This window comes from Ostrinia nubilalis, chromosome 17 (genome assembly GCF_963855985.1).
Source record: "Ostrinia nubilalis chromosome 17, ilOstNubi1.1, whole genome shotgun sequence".
In the NCBI taxonomy this organism is placed as follows: domain Eukaryota; kingdom Metazoa; phylum Arthropoda; class Insecta; order Lepidoptera; family Crambidae; genus Ostrinia; species Ostrinia nubilalis.
The window spans coordinates 5,219,305-5,243,631 of record NC_087104.1 but is presented as its reverse complement, the minus strand read 5'-3'; the positions used below and the strand labels follow the sequence as shown (position 1 = coordinate 5,243,631).

The following is a 24,327-nucleotide window of genomic DNA, read 5'->3' as shown; positions in this document are numbered from 1 at the left end:
GTAGGATTAAAATCAATTAATACATTCACCCTTTAGTGTTTTATTAGCGACTGTTATCTATTAGTTTTCAAATTCAATTAGGGGTTTGCTTTGGTCATTTCCTTTCCGGCATTGCGCAGTTTAAGTCTTGTTACTCTTTAGATTTGCTGTCATTTTCTTGAGATTTCTCAGCAGAGTTCGATTGATTTCTTGCTTCTTTTCTCTCTAGGTATTTCTTTTTGTAACTGCCATCTGAATTGTACCTAAAAATAAATCAATCATATTTTCAATACGCATAATAAGTAGGTAAATGTGACTCTAGCCATCTAAGGACATAGTCAGATTTCGGGAGCGGGGTGGAAGCTTTTTAAAAAGGATTATATTTAATTAAACTAAGTGATCACGTCCTCGCCGAGTTGGAGGCGATTTAATAATGATTTAATATTGTGGCCGATCGCAGTCGTCCAGTACGGTGTTTACAATTTAGTTCTGCTGACACATCTCTTATGTGAATAACAATTCTACGAATGCTTACACTGTAGAGTGGAAAGTGATGACTTATCTTGTTTAGTCTAGAGCAGAGGGAGCTGACGGATGCATAACTCCTCCCTCCCTAAGTGAGAAATTATCGGAAGTTTCATTTTTATGAGTATTCCGATAATTTCGTTTACATAAAATTTTTACATGTTTGCGGAAGGCAATTAACACAATTAACATAAAAAGAATCAAAACTAATACAAATGTAAAGTATGTAAAATAAGAAGTGTCTGTTTCATTTTCACTAGCACTGATTGCTGCACTGTGTTTCAGGGCGTACGACATGTATTTGATTTCATCCAAATTGATTCCATGCATATTGAGTGCGCGTGCACCGGATAGCGTTGCGTTTACAGGTAGCTCGGGTAGGTGAATCACCGGTATGTGTTCTACGATGTCTGATGAAATGTAGAGTCGATGGTGGATCTGCAGGCCATGGATTTCCAGGTCACAAGGCTCATTGATGGTGATGATGTACGTGCCGAAGACTGACTGCTTACTGACTTCGCTGTCGCAGTGTTTGGTCAGCGTGGCTTTCAGTCTGCTGTACAGAATCCAGTTGTTCGCGTTGAGCTGCTGGAGTTTTACTTCTTCCAGCTGGATCTGGTGCTGCTTGCAGGAGGTAAGGTCCTTACTGAACCTCATCAGCTGTTCCACGCAGGTAGGCTCGTTATGTAGAGCCTGGTTGTCCGTAGAGCACAGGAAGCGATCGCCGGCGGCAAGCGGGCGACACGGTGTTACGATCGGTAAGTATTTCAAACCCTTCGCCAAAAGGTAAGGAAATTTGGGGAAAATGGAAAGCGTAACGTTTTGGGATTCTTGGAATATAGGAAGTGAGTATATCTTATAATAATTGTAAGTATAATTATCTATCAATGGTATTTCTAAAATAAATGTTATCTGATCCTGTTTCATATAAGATTTTACACAAATAGTTTCTTCTAAATTTAACAAATTACTTTCCGTAGGCTGGTAAACTAAATTGGCAGAGTTTGAAATTAACTTTAAATGATACAATAATTCTGTAGAGTTTACAATTGCTTGGTGTAAAATGGATACTCTACTTAATGCTAATGCTGTTTCTATTTCACTTAATCTTATAAATATTGTACGGAAACTACTTATGAATATGTTATACACTCCTAGTATGTATGTAGAAAAAGTCCAATCGTTTTGTGTGGACGTTATGTTTTGCAATAGGCTTTCAACTCGTTTCAAGCGTTCATCAATAATAATAGAGTTGTTATTTATTTGCTCTGAAATATTTATGAAACTGTCGAACATTTTTGAGACCAGGGTAATTTTCTTAGATATTATAACTTGATTATTACTCAATTGAGAAGTCAACTTATCATATTTAAGTGCATCATCGTGGTCAAGGTTTCCTGTAATTAACTTTATAAGAGATCCTAATGGATTAATAAGGCCTCGCTTATAGCGTTGCTGTGGTACTAATTGCCTGTATTTTTCTAATGTTATGTCGCGGATGAAATCAGTGTGATATTTATTATTGATAAATTCATGATAATATGGATTGTTATAATCGATTAAAGTGTCTAATTGCCTGTAACTATTGGTTAAACTAACAAGATCGGAGTAAATTCCTTTTAAGTTGATTACTTTAATAATTGTCCAAAAATCTGTTTGCAAAAATGCTTGTCCTTGTTTTACCGGTAGAATGCCTGGATTATCTTTAATCGGTTGCAGTTGAAGGGCCAGCGCCTGCGTCCCTATCATCAGCAGAAGGCACCACCTGCGGAGGGCGTTTTATGTTTTTAATAGGCACTTTGGTAGTCCTATCACCTACTTTAATTGGTAAGATGTTTCGCTTGGCTTTGCCTACAACCTTTGCTTTTACATAACGTGGTTTGTCTTTGCTTTTACGCTTATTTACGTCTTTTGCAAATATTATGTTTCCTTCGGAAAACTCTATATCTGTTTCACCACCTTTCTTTTCCCTAATGGTTTCCTTTTTGGCTGTCGTTTTCTGAGCTATGTATTTATATAAGTGCTTTGTACGTTTCGCATGATCTTGAACTAATTGCTGATAATATTGCTTTTCGAAATTGATTCTAAATGGACTATCTGAATCTGTATGACCAAAAACTACCTCAAATGGTGTTAACTCAGTTACAGAGTGGATGGTGTGGTTATATGCCATTACTGAATATGTCATAACTGATGCGGCATCTGTACATCGTCTTTCGTATTTAGCCAATCTATAGATCTCTATAATTGTCGAGTGAAAGCGTTCGATAAGTCCCATAGAATTAGGGTTATTTGGGGTTCCGATGTGAAGTTCAACTTTATGTAAATTTAGAAATTCTTTCATGAGTTCGTTATTAAATTCGGTTCCTGGATCTGAGCTTATACGTTTTGGAATTCCGTAGAATGAGAAATATTTCATAAGTGCTCTAGTAACGTCTGATGTTGATTTGCTAGGTATCTCTATTGCTTGTCCTAATTTGCTGAAGGCGTCAATTAGGGTTAAATATGTGATTCCTTCAATACTGAAGAGATCAATGAAAATTTCCTGAAATGGGGAATCTTGAGTTTTAGTTAATTGCAAAAATGGTTTTATGGGTTTCCTATCGTATTTCATTTTACGGCAGGCTTCGCAAGCGTTAATGATTGCGGAAACTGTTTGTTGCATGTTAGGCCAAAAATGATTTCTACGAATTCTAATCAATGTTTCCTTAATACCACGGTGGCATGTTTTTCCTTCATGGTATTGGATAACTATTGCTTTTTGTTCACCCTCGTCTTCTATGTAATTTACCCGTTCTGTACACTCGTAAAACTGAACTACATCTTTCTTAAAAAGTTTAATAATTACGTCTGTGAAAATTCGTCTAAGTTGATCTGATTCAAAATAAATGAAATACTTTGTTTTAGGTTTGATATATTCTTTTAAAAACTGTTTTACTAATTCTGCATTATTATCAGGTAAATGTACTTCAAGAACCTTTTGTTTATCGCGTGAAAGGTTTTTGACTGAAAGTTCATTATCGAATCGTTCAAAGACTAATATTTGATTAGGTTTGTTATCGATTGCTTCGTTTAAGATTGGGATGCCTTGTGATTCGGTATCTTTTGCGGAATGAATAGTTTGTGAGTTATTTGATTGTTCATCGACACAGTCTGAATTATTTGACGATGGAATCGGATATTCTGAACCTAATTGTCTACTTCCTTCTGAGGATGTAGAGTCGGAAATTACTATTGTACTTCCTGATGATAATTTTTCTATTTTCTTTACTACTTTATCAACATGTTTTTGAATACGTTTTTCCTTTTTGCTAACATTTACTTTCATGGACTGATTATCTGAATCGAGAGCATTTACTTTTATGCGGGATAACGCGTCTGCGTTTGTGTTTTGTTTCCCGTTTTTGTACACGATATCGAAATCGTAATCCTGTAAGCGTAAACGCCATCGAGTTAATTTGCTGTTTGGATCCTTTAGCGAGTTAAGCCATGCCAAAGGTCTGTGATCTGTGTAAATGACAAATTTACGACCATAGAGATAAGGTCTGAAGTGTTTTACAGCCCATACAATAGCAAGTAATTCGCGTTCGATTGTACTGTATCGAGCTTCAGTATCACTAAGTGTGCGGCTAGCATACGCTATGGGTTTATCTTTGCCTACTTGTCCTTGTGAGAGTACTGCGCCCAATGCTACATTCGATGCGTCTGTTGTTAATATGAATTGCTTGTCATGGTCTGGGTATTGTAATAATGGGGCATGTGTAAGTAATTCCTTACATTTGTTAAATGCGTCTGTATATTCCTGATTTATTACTATTTTATTTCGTTTCTTTAAACATGACGTTAATGGTTTTGTAACTTTAGCAAAGTCTTTAATAAAGCGCCTGTAATATCCTACAAGTCCTAAAAAGCTCTTTATTTCTGTGGTCGTTTTCGGAATTGGGTAATTTAATACAGCGTCAATTTTATCATCATTAGGTTTAAGACCGTTTTTCGTGATGGTGTGTCCTAGGTAAAGCACTTCCTTACGAAGGAACTCGGATTTATCAAGTTGAATTTTAAGGTTAGTGGCTCTAAGTCTGTCGAAAATTGATTTTAGATGTTCCAGGTGTTGATCTAAGCTGCTGGAATACACAATTATGTCATCAAGGTAAACCATGCAATGGAGTCCTTGTAGACCTCTAAGTATATTATCCATAGTTCTTTGGAATGTTGCCGGAGCTGTTTTAAGTCCAAAGGGCATTCTGAGAAACTCATAATGACCGTTTTGTGTGCTGAAGGCAGTTTTTTGTCTGTCGGATTTTTCTACCTCAATCTGATGATATCCGCTAGCTAAATCAATCGTACTGAAGTAAACGCTTTTTCCTAATTTATCAAATAAGTCATTAATGTTTGGTAATGGGTATTTGTCGTCGATCGTTATGTCGTTCAAACGTCTGTAGTCGATAACCATTCTGTATTTTGTTTCACCAGATGCGTCCATTTTTTTGGCACTAGGTGAACTGGTGCACTCCAAGGAGAGTGGGATTCCTGGATTACATTATCTTTTAACATTTTTTCTACTTGTTTAGTAATTTCAGCTTGCTGAGCTGGGGCCTGTCTGTATGGCTTTACGTGGATTGGATCCTCATTTTTTGTCCTTATCTGATGTTTAATTTTGTTTGTGAATGTTAATGGAAGTTGATCGCAATAAAATATGTCTTTATATTTATGACAAAGGCTGTAAATTTTTTCACGCTCTTCGTCGTTTGTGTGGTCTAATCGTAACTTTACCAAATTCTCTTCAAGCAAATTGTCAATTTCGATGTCATTCATGTTTTGTGTCGTGTTAACTTGAATGTCAGTCAATTCGAATTTATTAACTTTAAATGGGCAAGTGATTTTATAACTGATTGGTCTGTCTAAAGTGTTTTGAATAATCGTGGATGCGTATCCGTTGCGACAGTTAACGATTGCACTAGGCATTCTAACGCCGTCTGTAAATTCTCTGTAATTTAGAATAGCGTCACCTGAATATTGGTCAACAGGTAACTTTACGCGTTTTTCTGAACGTGGAGGTAAATTAATAACGTAATTAAGGTTGTTATTAATTATCGGAATACATGCTGTTTTAGTCCTAAGGACCCTGTTTTTCAAATCAATTAATGCTTCTAATTGTTCTAACAAATCATTTCCAATAAGACCATCGTATCTTTTGTCTACATCATACAAATAAAATTTGTGGTGTTTGTCACTGTTAAATGTTGGTAAAAGGGGGATTTCCATAGTTTCATCGTGAATACTTGACGAGTGTGTACTCACAACTTGGAACGGTTCATTTCTTATGAATTCACTGAAATACTGATAGCCAATACGCGGACTGAAGAACGAACGCATGCTGCCAGTGTCGATCATCATGCGAGCATCCAGTTCCGGTAGGTAAATATATGGTAATGTTAATTCCGGATCGCAATTAATATTTATCTGTTCGGTTCTTTGATGGAGGCTGTTTCGTGAAAATCCTGTTGGAATTCAGTTTCCTGGGTTTCCTCGGGAGTTTCCTCGAAATCAGGGTAATACTGTTCGCTGTACATGTTATTATATTCGTCTATAGGGTATTCACAATAATATTGATCGTAATACGACTGTTCTGATTCATCGTAGTTCAGATCATTTAAGTTTGTTTCATTTACATTGTTTGGTTTTGTAGCCGTACGCATAGACACGTCGGTCAGCTGCATACGTGGCGGCTGGACTTGTTGGGCTTGCTGAGCACCAAACTGTGGCTTATAGCCGAATTGAGGCGGTTTGTAACCGAATTGCTGAGGAGGATGTCTATAGCCAAATTGCTGGGGCGGTCTGTATCCGAACTGCTGTGGAGGCCTGTAGCCGAACTGCTGCGGCGGCCTGAAACCTGGTTGATGCGGAGGCTTGAAATAGCCGAATTGTTGTAAAGGTTTATTTCCATATTGCTGGAAGGGTTTGTAGCCTTGATTAGGCGGAAGGCCAAATTTAAATTGTGGAGGAATTATCGGTTTGAAAGCATTAGAGCTGACAAAATGAGGCTGATTGCCTGAAAATTTCTGTTGAGTTGGCGTAAACGAATTGTTAGGTTTGGGTTGCGAATGCATTTTGCTTCGCATGTTATATTGGTCCATAAAGTTTACTTCCTCGAGCACAATCGAGAGGGCGGCTTCCAAAGTGGACGGTGCCTTTAGTCTCACAATGCGCACAAGGTTTTCTGGTAAATTATAGAGAAACACGTTTAACGCGGTGTTGTTGTATATGGTGATTTTGGCGTGACGGATTGACTCGTCTGCTATGGTGTTTACTTTGGATATAAGCATTGACCTGGTTGATTGCACGCGGTTGCAAAAGTCTGTGTACGATTCATTCGATCTGATTTTTAGTGATTCTAATTCGATATTAATACATGCCTCACTACGCGGGTCTCCAAAATGTTGTGTCAGAATTTCCTTAAGTTCCGACCAGTTTGTTAAATTTTCTTGTTCTGATAACAGTGCTGATGCATTTTCTGTAAGGCGGCTAGTGATAGCGTGGTACACGTATAAATCTTGCTCAACCCCACCTCTATATCTCGATATAACATACTCACATTTTTTAAGGAACAAATTTAGATGTTTTTTGTCACCATTAAAAAATGGAATTAATCTGAGCATCTCGTTGGGTATTGGCGTGATTTGTACGGATTCGATTTGTGGTGAAGCCATTTTACTGAATTTAAATTTATTAATTGATATGCGCCAGTCAGAATTTGTAACAGTACTTTACACAATATTCACAATTAAAATACACGTAATCACTATAAAACACACAATAAAATACACAATAAAATACACAGTAAAAATAAGAGTGGTTCTTAATTTAATTGTTCAATTTCGAGAGACAATTAACTTAACAACTTTAATAATTTTTACTTTACACAATAAACTTATTTAATTTAATTTAATATTCAATTTATTTACTTGTTATACTTTATTTACTTTATTTCACTTTATTTACTTTATTTCACTTTATTTTCTTTACTTTGTTTCAATATTTAATTCACTTAAATCTAAACGAAAAGTGTTAACGATAAAGTTTTATGACGAAAACACAAAATGCGATACCCTGGGAGAAGTTCTATCCCGGAGTAGCAATATTTCCCTACGATTTAAAAAGCATGAAAATTACACAGAGGATAAGGAGTGGAAGGATTGGCGAAAAGTTCTACTCACCAACCGACCGTTCTCTGCATACTCGTTCCACCCGTACTTCGATGACAAATTTATTTGGTTCGGCGGATTTATTAGTTTCCCATAGTATCACGAATTTAAACGGCGGATTTTGACACCAATCGCGTAAACTTTAGGAAAACTTGCAGCAATAAATCCGAACGGCTGCGCCAGTCAGATTTCGGGAGCGGGGTGGAAGCTTTTTAAAAAGGATTATATTTAATTAAACTAAGTGATCACGTCCTCGCCGAGTTGGAGGCGATTTAATAATGATTTAATATTGTGGCCGATCGCAGTCGTCCAGTACGGTGTTTACAATTTAGTTCTGCTGACACATCTCTTATGTGAATAACAATTCTACGAATGCTTACACTGTAGAGTGGAAAGTGATGACTTATCTTGTTTAGTCTAGAGCAGAGGGAGCTGACGGATGCATAACTACATAGTTACTCAAATTAGATAATCTAGCAATTTTGATTTAACGAGATACCTACTTCTTCTCAAGTTTCTCCCAATCATCTGGACGGTGGTCTATGATATACTCCATCACCTGATCGGCACCTTCCCGTTGTCGCTCGCTGCACTTCTTACAATCGTTCTGAATGGCGTCAGGAAGGTTATCTAGAAATGGGGCAAGTGGAAGCAGATATCAGTAAAGAATCGTAGATACCTACTTAAGTCATAGAGTCAAGCAAGAACTCAGATTGATTACTGTTTAGTAGAGTTCTTAATTTCATCTACCTAAGAAACTTATTAGGCTGGATCTGGGATAGCTTGAATGGTATGAACTTTACATTCAATTGACGTAGCATTGCTCTTTTATTATAATTTTTTTTATCCACAACGAGGAATCTTTTGGAGGTTTCTCAATTGTTGCTCTTGCAGTCTTACTCCTTTTTGTGATGTAGACTTCTTCGTAGTGTTTTTCTTTTTACGGTAATACTCGTATCAACTCAAGCATCCTTGATAATGACAAAAAAGAGAGAAGATAGAGCTACTCACTCTTCAATTCCTTGCCATCCGGCGTGCAGGGTCCAGTTTCCAGCAAGCAGTTCACGTAGCTGGTCAGCAAACGGTCGTTTTCCAGGATTTCATCAAGGTTGACCCCGTCGTACTTGGTTGTGTAAGTGGGGGACTCTTCGGCGTTAGCTCCAAGCAATAAATAAGTAAAAATTGGGATAAATGCCACGACTTTCATGGTGCTGAAAATATAGAGCAATAAGTAATTCGTATTCGTACTTCAAAAATATTTATTATATTATTGTTTTTTTTTCAAAATATCAAATAAACACATCGGCAACGAGTGTTTGAACATGGTTCTAAAGATCATTGTCGATTTCATTAATTGTAGTAAACGCCTTTGAAGTATTTCTTAACTTTTACACACCTCGAAAAATATTGGCGCCCACAGGCTAAAAGGCACTGTTCCGTTTAATAATAACGTAGAGACAATTTGTCAATTTATAATATAGCCACGGAAATAATATGCCTTGTCTTGCATAAAAAAAAAAATCCCGATAACTCTTGAAGAGTAACAACTGTGATAAATTTCATGTTACGAGTTTTATACCTTTTCTTCTACGTAGCATGCATCAGAAAAATTACACTCAAATAGCTATAAGTGTACGAAATTGCTGGCATTCAAGATCAAGGAAGCGTTATCTTGCTATTCAGTAAAACTATGCAATTTTAGTATGGAGGTCTTTTTATACTAGCGAACTTATCTATTTTATGGAAGCCATGGGAAGAGAGTGAACCTGAGAGGGTCGTAATCTACTCTGTCGGAAACACTTGGCAATACAATAGAAATGTATCCTAAATTCCTACTTTTCCACCTAGAATTTAATGAATTCGTAAGCTAGTTTAAATTGCAATGGGTCAAATCAAAAAACAAAATATCTTTAAGAGCTCCAAATAGAAAAATGGGTAATGTAAAGGAAGGCAGACTATCATTTTTATTTAATTTACTAATACCTAAGTAGACATGTAAAATTATAGGTAAGTCATGAGTAAGTCGATGACTCAAGTGACAAAAATCATTTGAGCATTGTTTTTAAGTTCAAAAGTCAAGACGAAGTGGCGTGACGATCATTAGGTAGAGGACATACTTGGTGTCAGCATCATGACGCATAGTTGTTAATGTGGTTGCTAACATAAACTCTCTGAAGGGCATCCTCCAACCGTACATAAAGGAAATCGACATTCTAAAAGTATTGAAAAGTTTAAAATCAAATGCCGTAGGATTAGACAGTGTTTCTCTTGACATGATATTGCTAACTTTGCCGCAATCTCTTTCAGCGATAACGGCTATAGTGAACTGTTCTATTACCACAGGTGTTTTCCCTAGGGACTGGCAGAAAGCGCTAATCAAGCCAATACCAAAAAAAACGCTGCCAACATCTTTGTCTGATTTACGCCCTGTCAGTATACTGCCGTGTTTATCTAAAGTTCTGGAGAGAGTTGTGTCAGATCAAATGAAAAATTTCTTGGAACAAAATGATATACTTCCACATAAACAATCTGGCTTTCGTAAGGCTCATAGCACCGCAACGGCTCTGCTCCAGGTAGTCGATGATGTGCTGGCTGCTCAGGACAGGGGGGATGGCACTGTGTTGACCTTGTTAGACTTCTCGAGAGCTTTTGACTGCATAAGTGTCCCGCTGCTATTGGCCAAGCTGCATTACTATGGTTTCAGTCCACATGCGGTGAGATGGTTTTACAGTTATTTTGAGCACAGAACACAGTGTGTCGAGATTTCAGATGATGGGGGTACTACACGAGTATCGGACCAAGTGGCTGTTGGTCGAGGAGTCCCACAGGGTTCAATTTTGGGCCCACTTCTGTTCATCATCTACAGTGCGGACGTAACTAACCATATTAAGAATTGTAAATATCACATTTACGCTGATGACATTCAACTGTATATATCAAGTAGACCGAAAGATATTTGTGAAGCTGTTGTCAATCTAAATGAGGATCTTGATCGGATAGCTAGTTGGGCTAAGTGCAATTCCCTGGTATTAAATGGGAGTAAGTCCAAATATATGATATTGGGTTCTAAAGATCAGATAAGAAAGATCACAAACAGGGGAGTTAGAGTTTTGATTAAGGGGGAATCAATAGAAAGGGTTACAGAGGCGAAAAACTTGGGACTCCTTATGGATGAGGAAATGCGCTTTGAGAAACATATCAATAATACAATAGGGAACTGTTATTATAGACTTAAAGTGTTATACCAAATACGTAAATATCTGACCATTGAAAATCGTATTAGGTTGTGCGACTCTTTAGTTCTTTCTAAATTTAATTACATGGACGTGGTTTATGGACCTCGGCTGCTGTCGCGCACCAGACAAGCTATCCAACGTGTGCAAAATTCATGTGCTCGTTTTTGTTTCTCGATCCCGCCAAGAGCACACGTTACGCCATATTTAAACAATTCTAAAATATTAAAAATGAACTCACGGAGGGCGTTGCACTTTGCTACATTGCTTTTTGGTACAATAAAACACAATGTTCCGACTTATCTACTGGAGAAACTAGTTTGGACTCGGGAAGTCCACTCGCACCAGACCCGTCGCTCCGGCAGCGCTCTCATCCTTCCCCCGCACCGAACCGTTGCCTTCCGGGGTAGTTTCAGGTTTGCCGCTTCCAAGTGCTGGAATGACTTGCCACCGCCATTGCGTAGTCTAAAAACAATAAGCACTTTTAAAAAAAAGTACAGGGAACACGTTTTTAGTACACAATTATTAACGTAGGTAACTTGTATCCATACCTCAAGTTTCCAGACAAACGATCACGGGGGTAGGTAGGTCACCGATCATCGTATTTAGGACTGTAGTAGCTTGACTTGATTTGACTTCTCATAGAACTGACTCTCTCCTCTCGACATAGCATTTAAGCACCACTATGATTGTATACAATTAATTGACATCGTAATAACAACTATCTGACATGATTATATTTTTAAATATGCGTAAATAAATTTTATATAATTAATTTGATCTGACACTGATGTATTTTATTTTGTTTATTTATTATTTTTGTATTGTGGGTATGCGACTAAAGCGCTCAAGATTATGGGCCAAACTGATTTAACTGATGCTATGAATGGCCACAACCACGCAGAGTGATTCGATCGATCGAGACTGTTTTGCGGACGTCGAGACACACACAATCACAGTATACACAAACGCACTTTAATACATTACAATTTATTATTATTATTGTGTACACACACACAGTTTTGTTTTTTAAATATTATCTTTTTATTTATAAATATCTTATCACATCTTTTCTACTTCGTCTATATCGTATATTATTATTTTCTACTACGTCTGTATATACATTTAAAATTTATACGCGCACTATTATTATTATTTATGTATGTATATTTTATGCAGTATAGGTTAGTGTCCGTGACTCTCACTCGGCATGGGGCACACTGAAAACCAGCGTCGTGGCTTCCCTCACCGGGGGCCACGGCATATGCTGAGTGGGGTCCCATTGCGATGGGCATCGCTGTGCGACAGGGTGGCACTGCTTAGTTTATTCATTCATTCATTGTATGTTTTATGTCACCTCTGTCTTATTTGCTTTTTTTTTTCATTTTACCTCTTTTGTCTTTTGTGATGTCCATGGCAATAAATGTTTCTTTCTTTCTTTCTTTCTTTCTTTCTTTCAACCAATTTGTTCACCAATTTGTTGTGCAATTTTTCTACTGCTTCAAATATACTTCTTTAAGTTTCTTAAGTTTGAATCTGACGCCTCCATTCTCAAACGAAGTTGATGTCGATTGAGGTAGATCATTGTTTCTCAAACTTTTGGCTCCAAGAACCCCTGTTAAAATTTCCAGGCGATAGCGAATCCCTTTACTAGCTTATTAGGTAATTCCCCAAACAAAATAATAAAATTGACTATTAAATTGAATAAAATAATGTTTTAATTTGAAGAAAAGGTACCAAATAAAGTGCATTTTTTGTTTTTCAGACGCTTGTAAAATTGCGTTGTAAACGTCCAAGAGCAATGACGATTTGCAACTAATGCGCATGCCCATTTGACCTTTAATAACTCCATCTAGCAGTAAAAATCAACCTATTAGTTGACTGTTCAACTAGTTCTGTTGGCGCTTGGTTATTATACAGCGGGTTTTTTCTAGCGGCTCTGTAATTAGTGGCTATAACAATAAAAACAATGGATCTACTCAAGCGCATGCGTTGATTGTGCGTCACTCCAAACCTGTCCCTCGCTCTAGTTCTCGAAGATACATTTTTAGAGTTCTTTACGCAAAGGGTGCCAATGGGACCCTGAGAAAGGCTTCGTTTTCTTGTCTGTCTACTAGCGAGCTGTATCTCATGTGCTATTCTGTAGATAGGTGGTACTTAAATGCAATTTTACCAGAATTTTTAAGTATTTTATTGCCGCTTTAGCAGCAAATAAAAAAAAAATAGGGGAGCTTTATTTTTGTTGTTCTTTATTTTTGTTCGTTTTAAGAAAGTATTCAATAGATAAGTACGGCGCACGGAACTATTCCCATTTCCCACCTCTCGTTCCTGCCGCTGCAACTCCTGTGTATAGCCAGGATCTACAGCTTGTCCGTCAATAAAAACCCAACCAGTGAAAGTTAAGTTTGTCCAATGGACAATGTCCATAAATAAGTAGAGGCAAGGAACCCTTTGAGTACGAGTTCGGCTCTTACTTAGCCGGTTGATTTTATTTATTTATTACACTTTTTTATCGGAAACCAGACCATATATCGGGTCAATTATATTTTAATGAAACTACAAATTAAAGGAAAATTGGACGAGTCTCTACCTAGAAATTAGATATCATCGTGAAAAGGATTCATGATAATATGTAATACATTAGCTGTGCCTTGGTGATTTTACCTGGATTTTTAATTTATCTTGTCACCACACCATTCACCTCAATCTCACTTTGTAAGTAAATAATATTCTAAACATTCGACCTAATGTCTATTATATGTAAACAGATACATGTGTTTCACGTTACCAGCTCCCATGATCATAACAATTTTCCATAGAAGGTATTCTGGGAAATTGAAAATTTGTTTATCTATACTAATATTATAAAGCTGAAGAGTTTGTTTGTTTGTTTACTTGAACGCGCTAGTCTCAGGAACTACCGGTCCGATTTGAAAAATTCTTTCAGTGTTAGATAGCCTATTTGTAGAGAAATGCTATAGGCTACATACCATCACGCTACGAGTAATAGGTGCAGAGCAAAAATGAAAAATGTTGCGAAAACGGGTTTTCACGCGTACGTAGTCGCGGGCACAGCTAGTAATCCAATATTTGCCAATATTGACGTAGAAGTCAATTAACAACATCTTGTTCATTACAAATGTACATATGCCATGATCTCGCATAGCTTTACGTGGAAATGTTTTATTTGCGATTTATTCACTATCTATTTATCTACCGGCTATGGTTCAGGTACACATAAATGACTCATGTTGATCTTTGGTTTAAAAATAAACCAAGTACTTAAACTTGCGTGAGTTGCTTTGTTACTGAACACAACAGAAACAGGCATTCTGCACTACCTTATTGTTTATGCTAATTGCTCATATCCTACAAAACATCTTCGTTATTTTTCAACCGACTTCAAAAAAGGAGGAGGTTCTCAATTCGACCCGTATGTTTTTTTTTTTTTTTTTTTTCTATGTTTGTTACGCGATAACTCCGCCAATTATGAACCGATTTGAACAAATCTTTTTTCGGCGTATAGGTAATACCTCAAGGGTGGTCCCATTTAAATTTAATAATAGAAAAAACAACCCCCAAGGGTGGAAAATTGGGGATGAACTTTTTTATACGTAATATCTCCGCCGATTATAAATCAATTTGAACGATTATTTTTTTGTTGAATAGGTATTATCAAAAGGGTGGTTTCATGCGAATTTGAAGAAAATATTTCACCCCCAAGGGTGGAAAATTGGGGATGAACTTTTTTATACGCAATATTTTTAATTTTTAGTTTTTTTTTTGTGTTCACGCATTTGAAGTCGGTTTTATTTTTTTTAAAAGTTAATTATTATTATTAATAATTTTGTCTTTTTTATTTTCTTCGTTTTTATTTTCTTTAGATTTATAATGCTAAATAGATCCCATGTATGAGTTTTCTCTTGAAAATCGCGACTGCCTTAGCTTCGGAAAGATGTGAACTCTCGACCTCTTGCTTCCCGACTCGACTTGACCATAATTTTATTTTTACTAAAGTCGGTTTGTAACCAAACTGACTCTAGATTTACGTATCCCTTTTTATAATGGCTATCCTCATCTCTATGAAAAGAACTAACACCAGTATTCACAAACGATGCTTGCTTAAGTGAAGCAGCAAATCGAACGCACAGCGTTGAACAGAGCTCTGTGATTGGTTCGTGTATCACCCTGTGAGTCCAGGCGCACTGTGAGACCTCATAGTAATGTTTGTGATTACGGGCGTAAGTATGACATGACGTGTACATGAGTTTAGTGTTAACAAGGATAAAAAATATTCAGTAATCGATTTTTGGAAATGCTATTAGGAGTTGCCGGATGTTTTGAACAAACTACTCGTACAAGATATTGACAATCACAACTTCTGAGGACAAGGTAAAGTTGTAAGGAAAATAACAATATCTACGGCTACAAAGTAATTTAGTCGATTATCTTAATGCTCATCACGAGTAGAGTAGTCTAAGGCTGGGTTGCACCATCTTACTTTAACAAAAGTAAAAAAAAACTGTCTAACTCCATACAAAAACATCGGTCATCGTTATAAGTTACCGTTAAAGTTAGGTGGTGCAACTCAGCCTAACTGTCGCGCAGTCAATTTAAGCCATTGTCTAACGATCGGAATTATTCATTAATAAAAGATATCAGACAGATAATTAGTGATGGATTACTAGTGAGTCATATAATGTCCACCAAAGTTATTAATTACCTAACAATGATGTGGAGTTCCCGTTGCATCTGAATCTTACATTTGTAAACAATACTTATATCTTGTAAATCCCACTGTTTTGGAATGAATAAAACTACAGTCAATCAGCTTAATTGAACAACTAATAAAAGCCTTTGTTTACGAACAAAAAAACCGTTTTTGGCTTTATTTACATGTGTGGTGGCTCGCTACTGTTCGTTTTTCAAAAGACATTACACTATCGATATGTGCACGTGCACGTGCACGTACTCGTACACATACAAGTAAAGCTCACTCGTCTTCGTGAGTTTCAAGAACTATACTTTTTTTACATTTCATGCACACAATGCTGTGGATATGGAGAGCCAATTCAGTAGGCCTAAGATGCGCACCGCGATAAGCGGTTATCACGCCATTTTCTCGATTTTGCCCATACATTTTGACGTCGATTAAAGTTATCACGGCGCGCATCTTAGGCCTACTGAATTCGTCAAATTAATCGATGGAGATGACCAATGTCATTGGCATATGTTAGTAATCGTCCGAAAACAAAGTTATAGCAAGGTTCCGAATCGTCTGACAGGTCACGGAAATCCTCTGTCTGTCGAGCTATGGTTATTTTTCACATACTGAAGGTTGCGCGAGCTGTCGCGTTGAAGGCAACAGAATATAATAATGTTTTATCCCGAAGTGCTGATAAAGTAAGCTTTTTTAAGACATGTGTTGGTATCTTGAAAAGGGCCTATTTATTATAATGAATTCAAATACCTACTAATTTTAGTTTTCCACGATGTCATTCGATATGTACCATAGAAAGAAAGGTCTTACTGGAAAAGAAGGTGTGGGGTGGGAGGATGAAAGCCTCCTTCAAGGAGTCCCAAAGAGCAATGATTACCTGAATTTTTTGATTATGATTGAATGAGATTTCGTTTTAGTTGTAGATTTTCCGGCAAAAAACATCTTACTTTTAAACACTGTTTTCTTCAAAGATTCCTCAACTTATCTTTGACACCCTGTATAATGTAACGGCTTTATTACTAATTTGTTAATGTCTCCATCAGACCTATCATTAGTTTTTACGAACAAAACGCATTTATCTAAGTCTATAGATTTGTTAATGACATTTATGACGAAATAGCATACCGCGAAAAACTAATATGACGGCCAAAACAAGTTTTTAGCTGCCCAAATTAATGTCCTATTTCGTATATAAGTCAACGATCATTGACCAATATTGTAATAGACAACTGTGAGTTAGTGACATCAAGTCGTGCTAGTGACCGAATTACAGAACAAGGTAGGCTTAGTTTTTACATAGGAATTTAGGACTAAGAGGATTTTTATGCAGTGGTTTTAACATGTTTAGTAGGGAATTAGCAATGTTACTTTATAGACAAGTAGAGTTCCTAGTGCAATACATTTCAGCATTTATTTAGGTATAGTGAAATCTTTAGTGGAATGCATAAAGTGAATTCTTTCGCTATTACTTTTATAGACTTTCATAACTCTACTTAAATAGGTGTCATAATATGTTTTTGTAAAGTCTATATTTTTCCTTATAAGGATTTGTACGTCTAGGTTGCCTCTTTGACACCTATTGGCTCTGTTACTAGTTTCATTAATAGCAGCATGTGGTTTTTTAATTATTATCACACATGGTTTTCTTCTGACCTCAATCGTGAAGGCTTGTTTGTGGTTAACAATGGAATCAAGTTGATCTGCAGGTTTATCACTTTAAGATAAAAATACTTTTCCTGATAAAAAGATCCAAGGTGGAGAGGTATCAAAAGAGCACCATAAAAATTTGCTAGCATAAACTTTTATAGCTACAGGTGTGAATTTTTTAGGGCATCAAGTAGTTAATCCGGCACTGGCTACAATACTGGTTTTACGTAAACATCTTTAGCATCTTTCGAGACATTAAAAAACGTTGTAAATAATAAATAAATAAACTTCATTTACAAATATTATTTTCTGGGATGTATAAACCACAACTTCTGCATAGTAATGGTGCGTCCAGACAGGGCGCACGGGCTCGCGCGGCAAACTCAACATCCTGCTCATTCAAGAGCAGGGTGAGCAGGATGACCAGCGTGCCGCGCGAGCCCGTTCGCCCAGTCTGGACGCACCATAAGCCTAGTGAGGCTCGCATGCCTGTGTCGCAGTAGTTGTTAAGTTGTGATGAATTGCCAATTGCCATGTTCTTATTGTCTATTCTTTCCAGATGAAGGTCCTCCTACTAGCCTGTATGCTGGCGTGCGCGGGAGTGGTTCTCGGCAGACGAGTCCCTCGCGCGTACACAGACATCTACGACAGTATTGACATCAACACAGTGCTGTCCAACCGGCGGTTACTGGTGCCTTATGTGCTCTGTGTCCTAGAGGAAGGCAAATGCACCCCTCCAGGCAAGGAGCTGAAGTGTAAGTAGTTTTAGAGAGCATACTTCATCATCATCATCATTTCAGCCACAGGACGTCCACTGCTGAACATAGGCCTCCCCCAATGACTTCCACATCGCACGGTTGGTAGCAGCCTGCATCCAGTGCCTTCCTGCTAGCTTTATCAGGTTGTCGGTCCACTTTGTGGGTGGACGTCCCACGCTGCGTTTCTGGTACGCGGCCTCTATTCCAGAACCTTGCTGCCCCATCGGCCATCAGTTCTGCGTACTATGTGTCCTACCCACTGCCACTTCAGCTTGCTAATCCGTCGGAGCATACTTACTTTACTTATTTTGGTTTCGATCGACCTTTCAAAGTTATTTGAGAATAACCTAGAATACTGATGAATTAATCGAAATGATAAACTAATTAGGAAAAAACTCAAGTTAGAATTAGTGACACCGTGAAGATATTAAGGTAATTGCTTTGAATAAAGATTAATCTAATAGAGTATTCATAAGGCCAAGATCATTAATCAATACCACCATACACTGGAGATATTCCTATTTCATCGAGCCCTCATAAATATGGTAGAGATGCTTGTAGCTCAATGGCTGATGCAGCGCTGAAAGTTAAGAAACCTACACTAACGGTCATACCACTAATGGTGGCGATGCATAGGTATGTGATCGTTCAATCCAACCATATTTTGTGGCATTTATCTCAAACATCTCTGTGCTTTAGAAAGCACGTTAATAGTTGGTCCTACCTTATCCCTTAGGTAGGTGAATGCACCAAATCTTATACATTCTTCCTTCCCCAACAGCCCACATCAAAGAAGCGCTAGAGACCCACTGCGGCCAGTGCACTGAGAACCAGAAACGAGGATCCCGGCAGGTCATCGCCCATCTCATCAACCACGAACCTGAGTACTGGAAGAAGCTCACCAACAAGTACGACCCAACTGGCAAATTCACCAAGATGTACGAAAACGAACTCAAGGCGCACGCGTAGAGACGATAGCGTTCCCGTTTTGGAAGACATTCTCTGAGGAATGCTAGGAGTTGATAGCATGAGCTGGTGCCAGATAGTCAACAAGAGAGAGACATAAACATAAATGTCAGAGCAAATGTATTTTGATACGAAGAAAAGAACACCTAGCATCGCTACAAAGACTCACTTCTTGTGGCGTCCTTTGTCTGACTAATATTCTTCATCATTGACTATACCAGACCCATCTTAATGCTCATCTTAGAACTTGTCTCAGAAATTTATGATCAAGATGCTCGAGTTCGTATTTATATAAGGCTTGTGAATTTATTTAATTTATAAGTATTTGCTATGGATGATTGAAATAAATGTTTTGTTAAGATTTTTTTGTTTAATTTGTACCTACTTTGACCATTTCATTGTTATTTTAAACAACGTTCTACGTTTAGAAAGGACATGTTACCTTATAAGCAATGCTAGGCATTACTCATACATTACCTACTCGTACTTATATGTGATTTTTTTTAAATATTTATACAAATAATGTAAAAAAATCCAAAGTCCATCTCGTCATGGCTTACCGAAGTCGATACCTACCATTTTACTGCTCTTAGCCAATTTCTTTGGTCCGATTCCCACCTTAGGCAGGGCGATTTTTTTCAAATTATTAAAAAAAAACAGACAATTTTACAACAAAAATGTGTAGTCTGATAAATGTTTAAATAAACTAAAGCAGCAAATTAAAACTTAGTATAGAGCTAGAAGTCAAAGTTTTATAGAATTTAACGGCTATTTTCATACCCGTGGAGGAATGAATTTGATTTGGTCGGCATGATTTTAGTCTAGCTCTAAAGTTTATGCTCTACTAATGAATATACGGTGATATTAGAACCACGCAAAATATGGAAAAGCTACTTTGTTTTCCTAGGATGCGATAAAGAATTAGGTAAATACTTGTATGAAAGGAAAAAATATGGCCCTTAAAGGCACCGGATAAGTGCCATCCATCTACAAAAACAGACTCAGTCTGAAGAAAAAGTTTTATTTTGATTTTAGGCGGTAGCAACTATGACTAATTTTGCTTCGTTTATTCGTGTACATGTTTTAATGATTTTTTATATTTTTTCACCTTAAACCTTGACCTGCCTGTAAAAAACAAAAGGATTAGGTTGTCTGCTTACGACAAGTTATGTAGCTGCTACGTCAATCATGTTTTGCTGAAAATGTTTATAAGTGGTGAGTTTCAGGATCCTAATTCAGTTTTCGTATTCATCTCCAGAATCAGGTACCTGTCTATTTTTTTAAACTTTATTTTAAAATATGTGAAAGTTAAGTGATAATTTGGAATATTTCGTGAAGAAAAAAAATCTCAAAATTTTAAACTTGTGATTCTAGCTTGTCTGCAAAAATCAGTAAACTTAACTTTGTTCATACAAAGTGTGATGTCAATAGAATCCTATATCACCATCATCCTTGTCAAGTAATTTAGTGTCTACTGCATAAGAATGACCCTCTAATTTACCTTAAGCAATGGGAAGGGAGGTTGTCTACACTCCCCACGCTGCAGCGCTAGGCAGACGGTTTGGGGAGGCCTGATGTTCACAACTGTCTATCTCCATCAACCCGCAAATGATACTCAGATTACTCTGTTTCAGAACCAAAATGAAGGTATTCACCACAGTCTGTCTGTTCGTCCTGGTGAGCGTGGTGGCAGCGGCCCCAGCAGAGACCTACCCCGACAAATATAGCGCTGAAGATGTCCAGGAGATCCTCAATAATCGCAGGCTGCTGCTTCCATACATCAAGTGTGCTCTGGACCAGGGCAAGTGCTCGGCCGATGCCAAAGAGATGAAAGGTAAGTTGATATTTGAGGTTTGTGATTATATGACGAGGAGTTGGAAAAGCGATTCAATGAAGCATTGGCAGCTAGATATTTTGTTTGGCGTCTGATTATATCGCAGCAAATGGTTGACATACTCATAATGATTATTTGTATAATTACATAAACCATTTCAACGTTGACATTGATGGGAATTCTTGTGATAAATGGGACCAGAAGCAACGAATCTCGAGCCAAAGTAGAACTAAGCATAACGTCGGTTGATTGCAAGAAGTAATTAACTAGCAGAAACATGATTTCGAGAAATAGCTTAATGAAGTTTGGAGAGACAAAAAGTCATTTAAAAAAATATATAATAGGTAACGCCGCAATGAAAATGCCGATACATAAAAATAAGTCTTAGTAATTATTTTTAGTTACTGGCATTTCAAAATAACGTACACAGTATTTTAAAAAAAATCAAAATATGAAGTTAATGTCTTTTGACTGACGGCCAACTATAACAAACCGAGAAGTAATTACTTTTTACTTTATCGGATTACCGTGATACATGTTAAATCAAGTTAAATTACGTTTAAAATATTATAATAAACAATCATAATCATCATTTCAGCCATAGGACGTCCACTGCTGAACATAGGCCTCCCCTAATGCTTTCCACGTTGATCGATTGGTAGCGGCCTGCATCCAGCGCTTCCCTGCTACCTTTACGATGTCGTCGGTCCACCTTGTAGGTGGACGTCCCACGCTGCGTTTTCCGGTACGCGGCCTCCATTCCAGAACCTTGCTGCCCCATCGGCCATCAGTTCTGCGTACTATATGCCCTGTCCATTGCCACTTTAGCTTTCTAATCCGTCGGGCTATGTCAGCGACTTTAGTTCGTTTACGGATTTCCTCATTTCTGATTTGATCTCGCAAAGAAACACCAAGCATAGCCATAGCCCTCTTCATAGCACGCTGTGCAACTTTCAGCTTCTGAATAAGGCCTATAGTGAGAGGCCACGTTTCCAAACCATAAGTTATCACTGGTAACACACATTGGTTGTAGACTTTCGTCTTCAGGCACTGCGGTATTTTGGACGAAAAGATGTTACGTAGTTTCCCGAACGCTGCCCAGCCGAGTTGGATTCTGAAAATTGGACCTACCTAGCTGGATTGTTTGTCTGAGGTAGACATACTTGTCAACAATCTCGAGAGTTGAGCTCCCAACTGAAACTGGGTAGGGCGCAACATGGACATTCGACATAAGCTTCGTTTTGTCAATGTTCATCCTCAGGCCTACCTGTTGGGAAACTCGATTAAGGTCTTCGAGCATTGTGCCAAGATCTTCCAACGATTCTGCCATGACCACAATATAGTCGGCAAACAGAAGGTGAGTGATGTACTCGCCATTAATGTTTATGCCGAATCCTTTCCATTCCAGGAGCTTGAAAGCGTCTTCCAATGCAGCGGTGGACAGTTTCGGAGATATAACATCTCCCTGCCTAACGCCTCGCTGCAGTGGAATCGCCTTCGTGCTCTGCTCCTGTACTCGGACCGACATGGTGGCGTTTTTGTACAAGCACTTCAGCACCTCGATATACCGATAGTCAATACGGCACCGCTGGAGAGATTGTAACACTGCCCAAGTCTCAATCGAATCGAAGGCCTTCTCATAGTCCACGAACGCCAAGCATAGTGGCAAGTTATACTCCTCAGTCTTCTGTATAACCTGTCGCAGCGTACCATATGGTACTATAACCTTTTCGGAATCCGGCTTGTTCGGGAGGCTGAAAGTCATCGAACCTACGCGCGAGACGGTTCGTGATGACTCTCGAAAACAGTTTGTAGACATGACTCAGATTTTATCACTATTTGGTTCCAAAGTTTTTTACACAAAAAGTCATTATAAATCTTTATTAAGTTCTGGCAGTTAGTCAAAACAAAGTGTGTATCGACTATGTTACGACACAAAATCATTAATGGACAATAATTATTTTAATGCTATAAAAATTGACGAAACTGGATTCATCAAGTTTTACAAAAATAATTCTTCCAAAGTACGGCAGATATTCATTTAGCGATTTTTGCATAATATATAGTATAAGTCGCGGCCAATATCGCCATGCTAGTATGGACACTTAATGACTTTTTGTAGTTAATGACTTCTTGCAATCAGCCGACGATAAATTCATTTTTTTTAAGCCACACCTGTTGATTTTAATTTTATCAACAGGAATATCATTAGCAAAGTGATTAAGATTATACCTAATGATTTCGCATTAAGAAAAGAAAAAACCTACAGAGCATAATGAAATGACGAAATGACAACAAAACCTTGAACTGTAAAGCGTCTTCCAAAGCCCGGTTGTTTGTGTGTATTCAGTAGGTATTATTATCTCAAGACGTTACTTGTTGATACTAGGTGGCTTTAAACAGGATACTTACACTGGAGATTTCGTTTTTTATTATTTTATGTTCTTTGCTGACATGGATACCTACACTACTAACTCGTTACTTCTCGTTTCTTCGCATTTTAGGATTGGGTACCTAGCTGATTAATTACCCAATAGATTTTGTTTAACGAAACAGTCCTGTAACGTCACTATTTCGACTATTAACTAATTTAGTTGTAACTAATTTTGGAATGGACCATAGTGTTAAAATAATTATTTTTAAACAAGTTTTGTACCTTTGATAGTTACATAATATTCTAAGTACCACGCTAACGATACTTATGCTGTAATGGTTTGTCTATATTCTTTTCAGAACGCCTAAGGGAGGCTCTGGAGACTGAGTGCAGTAAATGCTCCCCAAAACAGAAGGAAATTGGCGGCATCGTCTTCAAACACATCATCAACAATGAGAAGGACTACTGGAACCAGCTCGTTGACAAGTACGACCCTGAAAAGAGATACGCACCTATATACGAGGAGAAGTACCTTGTTCAGTAAAAGTCTAAACTACGAGCGGAGTAAGGAAAAGTAGGGTACCTATCATTGATTTTTTTTTTCACCTGGTAAAAGCCACTTTGTCGTAAGACTTATATGATTTCTTTTTGATTTTGTTTTTGTTTTTGGCCTTGACTGGGACAGTTCTTTTGCATGGAATACAAGGTCTTTATGGAAAATGAAAAAATTGTATTCACCAAAAAAGCGATATCTGACGAGCTGAAAACTTTTTTCTCTTAATGATTCTAGTCTAGACCTAGTTTAAGATGGTTTAAAAATCATGCATGTTTTCAGTTAGTAGAATTCTACTACATCTAAATATCCTTATTTAGATATAGTAGAATACTACTAACTTGTCTTTATACATAAGATATCCTTGTCTTTATAATAATATATGTTGTCCATTTATTATTTTCTGCCTTATTGCCCGTGGCTGTGACATGATTATTTTAATCCCAATAATGTTTATTATTTAATTTTGTACTTGTTTTAATATGTAGTTTCTTGCAGTTTTTATTCGAACAATATAGTATTTGTGAAATATT

The 24,327-nt window shown here is 37.4% G+C and overlaps 3 protein-coding genes across 3 annotated transcripts; 2 read left to right on the top strand and 1 right to left on the bottom strand.

Annotated features, from left to right (window-relative positions):
* Positions 1–20: 20 nt before the first annotated feature.
* LOC135079903 (ejaculatory bulb-specific protein 3-like) lies at positions 21–9,264 on the bottom strand. The gene is made up of 4 exons (XM_063974534.1): positions 9,106–9,264; positions 8,721–8,920; positions 8,213–8,339; positions 21–242 (listed from the first exon to the last, which is right to left on the bottom strand). Exons 2-4 carry the CDS (start codon positions 8,914–8,916, stop codon positions 131–133), a joined length of 435 nt encoding a protein of 144 aa, XP_063830604.1. The 5' UTR covers positions 8,917–8,920; positions 9,106–9,264; the 3' UTR covers positions 21–130.
* Positions 9,265–16,843: 7,579 nt separating this feature from the next.
* Positions 16,844–19,394, top strand: LOC135079905 (allergen Tha p 1-like). The gene is made up of 3 exons (XM_063974537.1): positions 16,844–16,941; positions 17,869–18,064; positions 18,849–19,394. Exons 2-3 carry the CDS (start codon positions 17,869–17,871, stop codon positions 19,034–19,036), a joined length of 384 nt encoding a protein of 127 aa, XP_063830607.1. The 5' UTR covers positions 16,844–16,941; the 3' UTR covers positions 19,037–19,394.
* A 799-nt stretch (positions 19,395–20,193) lies between these two features.
* On the top strand, positions 20,194–24,327 carry LOC135079902 (allergen Tha p 1-like). The gene is made up of 3 exons (XM_063974532.1): positions 20,194–20,297; positions 20,668–20,867; positions 23,601–24,327. Exons 1-3 carry the CDS (start codon positions 20,236–20,238, stop codon positions 23,783–23,785), a joined length of 447 nt encoding a protein of 148 aa, XP_063830602.1. The 5' UTR covers positions 20,194–20,235; the 3' UTR covers positions 23,786–24,327.